The 6,767-nt window shown below is 36.1% G+C and overlaps 1 protein-coding gene across 4 annotated transcripts; it reads left to right on the top strand.

Moving 5' to 3' along the window:
* The first annotated feature begins 347 nt into the window (after nucleotides 1–347).
* LOC131156337 (protein XRI1) lies at nucleotides 348–4,818 on the top strand. Of its 4 annotated transcripts, none has more exons than XM_058109938.1 (9): nucleotides 348–704; nucleotides 1,559–1,614; nucleotides 1,698–1,814; nucleotides 1,907–2,046; nucleotides 3,339–3,402; nucleotides 3,493–3,592; nucleotides 3,673–3,713; nucleotides 3,834–3,917; nucleotides 4,228–4,818. In XM_058109938.1, the coding sequence occupies exons 1-9, from the start codon at nucleotides 685–687 to the stop codon at nucleotides 4,503–4,505; spliced, it is 900 nt and encodes a 299-aa protein (XP_057965921.1). In that variant the 5' UTR covers nucleotides 348–684; the 3' UTR covers nucleotides 4,506–4,818. The 4 variants fall into 4 exon arrangements, with proteins under 4 accessions (XP_057965921.1, XP_057965920.1, XP_057965919.1 ...); XM_058109937.1 differs by having other exon boundaries at nucleotides 3,490–3,592; XM_058109936.1 differs by having other exon boundaries at nucleotides 1,556–1,614.
* Nucleotides 4,819–6,767: the final 1,949 nt, after the last annotated feature.

The raw sequence follows: 6,767 nt of genomic DNA, 5'->3' as shown, positions 1-6,767 counted from the left end.
TTTTAAAATAATGATAAATCGAAAAAAAAAAAAAAAAAACTCAAAATATTGATGTGCCTAAGAGAGAGTGAATGACACGCCCCCAGCCCGAGAGGTTAGAGCAGCACGGCATTTGAGGGACAAGCAGGTGACGAGAGCGCACGTCGAGGACGCTTTGCCCAATGGAATTGGGCACGTTCCCACGCTCAAGACCCAGCGTGGGATTCAATCGCTCTCCCAATAAATACCTGCGATTTTGGGAAGAAATTGAAAACAAAATTATAATGAAAAAAGGTAATAACGAATTTAATGATGGGATTAGTAAAGGTAATCCCCCGAATAACGGACTTGCGGGCGAGGCAGCGGGGCCTCCTCCTGCTCTCCTGTATATCTATCTCCATGCGTTCGGGGCAATAAATTACTGGAAAAAATAAAGCAAATTGAAAAAACAGAAAAATTGAGATAGAAGAAAAAGGGTAGAGACTAGAGAGAGTGACGGCGCTTTCCTCCATCGCTGCAAGCAGTACCGCAGTATATAGTGTGGTGAAATGGATCATTTCTTAGTAACGGCTAAAAGGGATGGTAGAGAGAGGGAGAGAGTGAAAGAGGGCTTGTGATTTGTGAGAGTAGCCCCATTATCGTCTTCCTTCTTCTCTTTCTGCTCGTGCTTGCGGTTTCTTTTCACATATAGTCGCAGATACCCAGATGGATTACAGCAATGACGAGTATGCCGGGTTTCCCTCCTCGCTCTCTAGTTATCTGTTTGTTTGTTTTGGTCACTGAGCGGGTTCGGAAGCGTATTGTTGGTGATTTTTGCTTTTTTGGGGCTCCAAGTTGCAATGTAGACTTTGATAGGCTTCGATTTTAGCCTTTTTAATTTTTTATTATTTTATTTAATTTTTTTTTTAGTCAGAAATGCTGGTTTTGTGAGATGGGTATGCTTGATTTCCTCTGCTTGCTTCTTGGATTTGTTTGATTTTTCTGTTTTTTTGAGAAGAGAATAGTGTGATGTTATGGGCTGTGATTCGTTTGCTCGGTGATTAACTTTCTCCTTTGTTTCTTTGTTAGACTTCTTATCAAGATGGCTGTATCGTCCGAAAATTAGATTATGATCCCCCTAGGCATAAATTACTCTCGCACGTCTTCTCTCTGGATCCAAGTGCTAGATGCGCCTTTATCCTGCATTTGATGCTTGTTCAGGACCTCTTTTTAGATTCCGTGCAGGAACTTTCTGTTCTATTATGTTCTAAACAAATGGACCGACTATCTGTTTTTCCTTTTCATTTGCAAGATACTCCTGTGTATTCATTTGTTCTAAAAATGCACGATGTTTCGATTTGGGTTTTGTTTGGGTATAGTTCGAATGTACTTCTGTTTAGACTTTGATTTGTTTATTTTGATCCCATGGAGATTTTGCCCAATGCATATGCAATGCAACAATACCAGTATGTGATTACTAGTTGAATTCATCAATGTTTTATATTCCACTTGTGCTTGAAACCAAGTTATTCTTCCCTTGCATTGCATTGCATAAGTTTTCATTTTACATTATTTTTCCCTTTATGACAAATTGTAGCAGTGAGCTGTGGGAGTGGCAAGGGAACGATTATAATCTTGGAAAGAATTCTGATTTCGGTAACTTTTTGTGGCTTTTCACTTTTAAGTCACTGTAGTTAAATTTTAGCTTATGTTTTAGTTGTTTTTGTTGCTTTGAGCAGACATATCCCAATGCCTATGGGATGGAGTAAACCAGAATGAAGATCATCTATCCTACATGTTTGATGAAACTACCCCAATTAAGGCTTGTGGGGATTCAGCTTATCATTTTAGTAGTGGTGCGGCTTCTTTTCCAAATATATGACATTTTATCATTCTTAGAAGTCCAATTTGAATGATCCCTTTTCTAATTTGAAAAAATGGATCTCAGAAAAAATGTATAAGCAATCAGAGGAGTCTACGGAGGCTTCTTCTCAACTGAAGAGGCGCCGAATGCTACAGTTCAACTCTCAAGTTGTTGATCCTCCTCTTTGCAGTGTAGAAATGTCATCTGCATTCCTAAAGTCAAAGGTCAGTGCCAGTAGCTATTTTCTATGCTAGATTTTCCATATTTTGGGTATATAAAATGGATCAAACTCTACATGTGTAACTCACTCTGAAACTGTGAATGTTGCATATTGAACTAACTGTGACTGATTGCTCAAAGGATATTGTACAACTTTTTATAGTTTATTATGTTCCTTCAATCTTTATATTGTTTACTGCAAAGAATTGTTTGTTTTTCATGTCATATCATGTGTGTAAGACTATGAGTCAAGCCCACTAGCCAAAGAACTTTTTGGCTGATCAACTAGCCCAGAACGCTTAAGCCAAGTTGCTTGGGGTAAGCTTGGCCAAGGTTATACACCACATAAATATCCCAGTCATAAGCAATATGGGATTGAGGTATCACAATCTCTCCCACTCAAAAACGCGATGCCCTTGTTGCCCCACATCAACATCACAACTCACAAGCCCAAGGTCTAACCTGGCAGTGTAAAATTCAAGAGGTGAACTCATATAGACTATAAAGGTGGCACCATCACTCAGTGTACCCTTGGTGTAGGGCCTGTAGGCTCAATATGGGATTGAGGTGTCACAATCTCTCCCACTCAAAGACGTGATATGCCCTTGTTGCCCCAGATCATAGGTCTACATCACAACTCACAAGCCCAAGGTCTAACCTGGCAGTGTAAAATTCAAGAGGTGAACATATATAGACTATAAAGGTGGCACCACCACTCAGTATAGCACTTGGTGTGGGGCCTGTAGGCTCATGATACTACTTGTAATGCTCCTGGAAAAACACACTAGCCCAAGAACTTTTGGGCTGATCAACTAGCCGGAAGTGTTTAAGTCAAGTTGCTTGGTAGTAGGCTTGCACAAGCCTGTAGGCCACACAGATTCCATCCACAACCAATGCAGGAATGGGACGAGGCCATCACGATGTGCACCCATATGTGACTTGTTTGCACCTTTGCGGTGGATATGACATTCTTTTGTTTTTTTTGTAATAATTTCATTTCTGTAGGTTACTAAATGGAAAGATGAATCCTAATGGCAATTCTTCAACTAGTTAACTCCTCAAGTGAAAAAATTTGGGCTGGGGCACTATGAATTTGTTCAGTCCTATGATTTTTTTCTTTTTTCTTTTTAGTTAATTTATTTCTATATTTTTCATTTAAGGAAATTTTGCAAAGATTTTCTGGTGATCACTGTACACCCTAGAAAATGATGTCTTTCAGTATTAGATGGATACTAAATAGTGAGATAAACAATACAGACCATGGATACCAGATTTATGCTTTTCCTTTGGTATTCAGGAGATGGAGGTTACAATTGAAGATGCTTTACCTGAGTCATCACAGTGGATTTCTGGCTTTCCTGGTTTGCCTCTTGTAAAGTTCTGCTGATATAATTATGAAATTGAGTGTTTACTCAGGGATCACTAATAATACTGTTATTATATATTAGAAGACGCATCTGCATCTGGTTGTGATGGCCTAGATCAGTCATCTGAAGGGTGGCTTGCAGAATGTTTGAATGATGCTGACATGCATTTAAATGCTGATGATATGTATGCTTTTTTCAACTTTAGTCTTTTCAATTTAGATACTTTTCCAATATAATTGCTTGCTCTAACGTCCTGGGACACAGGAATCTACCTGGGGTGTCCGATGTTCAAATTGATATTGCAGGTGCATGATGATGTATTTTTATTTAACCTCATCCCTGCCACAACCCCCTCTCCCCAAAAATTCACCTCTGCATTTTTTTATGTGTGACATTTTAAAGTTAACTCAAGTTCATTGTTGTAGAGTTCTCCAACATCCCGTGTGAATTTGAAGGTAATGTGGTTCAGAAGCGTGCCACTCGAACACATCGAAATGTTATTTTTAAAGGTTTTTTTCTCCATTTTGAGTCTTCTCTTTCTGGCCTGTATTATTTAAACTCAATATCTGCCATGAAAATCTATGTAGTCTTTGATAATGCAATGAATTCCCATTTGAAGTCACTTTATTTTTTCGGCATACGGAAGCACCCTACAAATGCTAGAAGCATGCTAATCAATTGCTGTTTATTTTCACATGTCCTCAAGTGGGAAATTGCAACATTATCAAACTGCAAGATTCTTGTACCTAGGCTCTCAGCAGTTTCTGAAGATTACTAAAATAAAATTTAAATCAATAGACCTTTGTTTTGCATGTTTAGGTAGGAAATCTTACATTCAAACTCCATCAAAAATAGCTGCTTCTGTTGCGTACCCATTTGCGTTCATTAAACCCTGCGGGGTCCATGGAGACATAACTTTGAAGGACATAAACCAGAGGATCAGCTCACCACCATCGTCAAAATCAAAGCAAAGTAATGAAGATCCTTCTACTTCTTACCCTACCTCTGCTTTTTCTGGGAAGCCTGTTGTTGGCAAAACTAAAATTCGCACTGAGGGAGGAAAAGGCAGCATCACAATTATGAGAACCAAAGGCTGATGAGATAAGTGTTCTTTGAAACCCCCTTTTTGTGGCCCTCTAATCTTGCCTCTGAATTTCTGGGGTTGAGGGCCTTTTTTATTTTTATTTTTTGTATTATTCCAGCGTTTTCTATTAGTTGATGCTGCAGTTTTTGGTTGAAGTTGCTCTTGGATATCATTAAGCACATTGAAGTGTGTATGTTTCCAAGTGGCATTCTAGGCTGCAGAAGTTGTTTTGTATATTGTGACTATGACTTAATAGTTAATACTGTAATGAGGATCCTATGGCTACCTTCATTTGGCTTCAGAAACACTCATTATGCTTCCCTCTATTTCCATGCGCAAACTCTTTTTTTTTTTTTCTTCCTTTTTTACTTGCAACCTTATGTGGCTTTAGCATTTATGCTATTTTGTGATACATTTGCACACATTTTCTGTTATGCTTGTTGGTTATAATATTGATTGCCAATTGAAAATTGCATGTTAATAATTTTCAAAATTATGATAATCATACATTATATTTGATTTCATTTTTCTTAATTCACGATATACTGTTAACTGGAGTATTACAAAATAATAGACAAATCTCCACTGACTAGAGGTTACAAAAGTTTTTCATAAATGATTGTCAACTCTCTGAAAGAGGAAGCAAGCCTCTTTTTCATATTCACAGGGATTAAAACAGAGTTGAGACATCTAGTTGTGGTAGGACATAGTGATATTTGAGTTACTCCCGAGTGTTCTTATGTGGGGCTCAGTGGCATTCTAGCAGGGGTGGGGTAATGCAGTAGTAAGTCTGGCGAAGCCTCTACTGTTGGTGTGTTGCGTGCATCTGTCAACTCCCACATCTAATGTGGCCTGGGAGAAAAAGGAAAAAAAAAACCCTGTGGGCTGTGATGAGGATGTCAAGGATTTGAGTGGGATATTGTGATTCTCCAATGCCAAATTGAATAATGATGGAAAAAAGTGCTCCACAATTCATATTGACATGGTTTCATTTGTAGGCTGGCTTGATTGTAGTTGTTGTGCTATTAGTTCAGCTGCGGCTGCAGTAGGTAACACTGTAGTCTCGAATATCTCATCTGATCCTCATTTTCAAATAAATTCAAAGTCTATCTTTGGAAATCAAAACATCAGAATATACATCATGTCATTGTTGTTATTAACAGAAATATAAGGATGATATTGTATTATTGTTAATTGAATGACAAAATTCATCTTGGTTTTTTTTTTTCATCACCTTGCTCTTATTGCTCTTAGTCTAGATATTATGTACCCATTAATTGTGGATTAGTGTAGCATAAATGAGTAGAGACATTTCAGACACTGAACCTGATACATTTCATAAGCATTGTTTTTGTGCTTTTGTAATTCTCCTAGCTATTTGATCAAGATTTAAATCTTGGACCCTGATTGCACACATGCTTATATTGTGTAATAAATGTGTTAGCATTGTTGATGTAAATTAATTTTGCACCAGGATTGACCTGCAGGCAACAAAAAGAAGTGATTGGAGTTCAAACTCGTGAAGAACTCTCTGATACTTGAGTTAGAAAAGGGTTATTTTATAATTCTATATTTCAAGATAATTACAAAAAAAGAAATCGTTTTTAATTTTTTTTTTTTAAATTAATAAGATAATATTTGAGATCATGGATTTTGGGGGTTTGAATTTTGATTTTTGTGGATTTAAAAGAAACACTATACATAATCCACGGAAATTAAAGCTCAAAATTCTAATTACATGCTCCTATATGGATAATAAGAGTTAGAAATATAGAAAATAATTTTTTAAAAATTTTTCAATTTTCCTATATAAATTTGAGCAAATGGGAAAATAAAGTGAAATTTTTATAATTATTGAAAAAAATTAAAAATGGATTGTAAAATCATATCTATAAAAAACTATTTATCATTATTCATTTATTTCATACAAATACTTTTTTTTTGTAATTTTTTTTTAAAAAAATGAAAATAAAAATAAAATTTATTTTCTAATAACTAAAAGGATCCTTAATTTTTGAAAGGACGTTCTATAACTAAATATGCCTTATTAATGAATAATGTTTGTGTGGGTGTCTTCTCAACCAGAGCGTTTTTTTTAGGTGGTACCAGAAAAAATATCCTATGACAAGTACAACAAATTTAGGTAGGACCAAAATAAAGAATGTATTTAATACAAGTACATTAAAAAAAGATATGTAATTGAGCCAACTAAATAATGGTACAAAAAATATATGTAGATGTAATTGATATCAATGAAAATTATTTTTAAAGTCTT

This window comes from Malania oleifera, chromosome 5, assembly GCF_029873635.1.
Source record: "Malania oleifera isolate guangnan ecotype guangnan chromosome 5, ASM2987363v1, whole genome shotgun sequence".
NCBI classification, from domain to species: domain Eukaryota; kingdom Viridiplantae; phylum Streptophyta; class Magnoliopsida; order Santalales; family Ximeniaceae; genus Malania; species Malania oleifera.
Note: the sequence above shows the minus strand (reverse complement) of the source record. Positions and strands in the feature narration are given on the sequence as shown.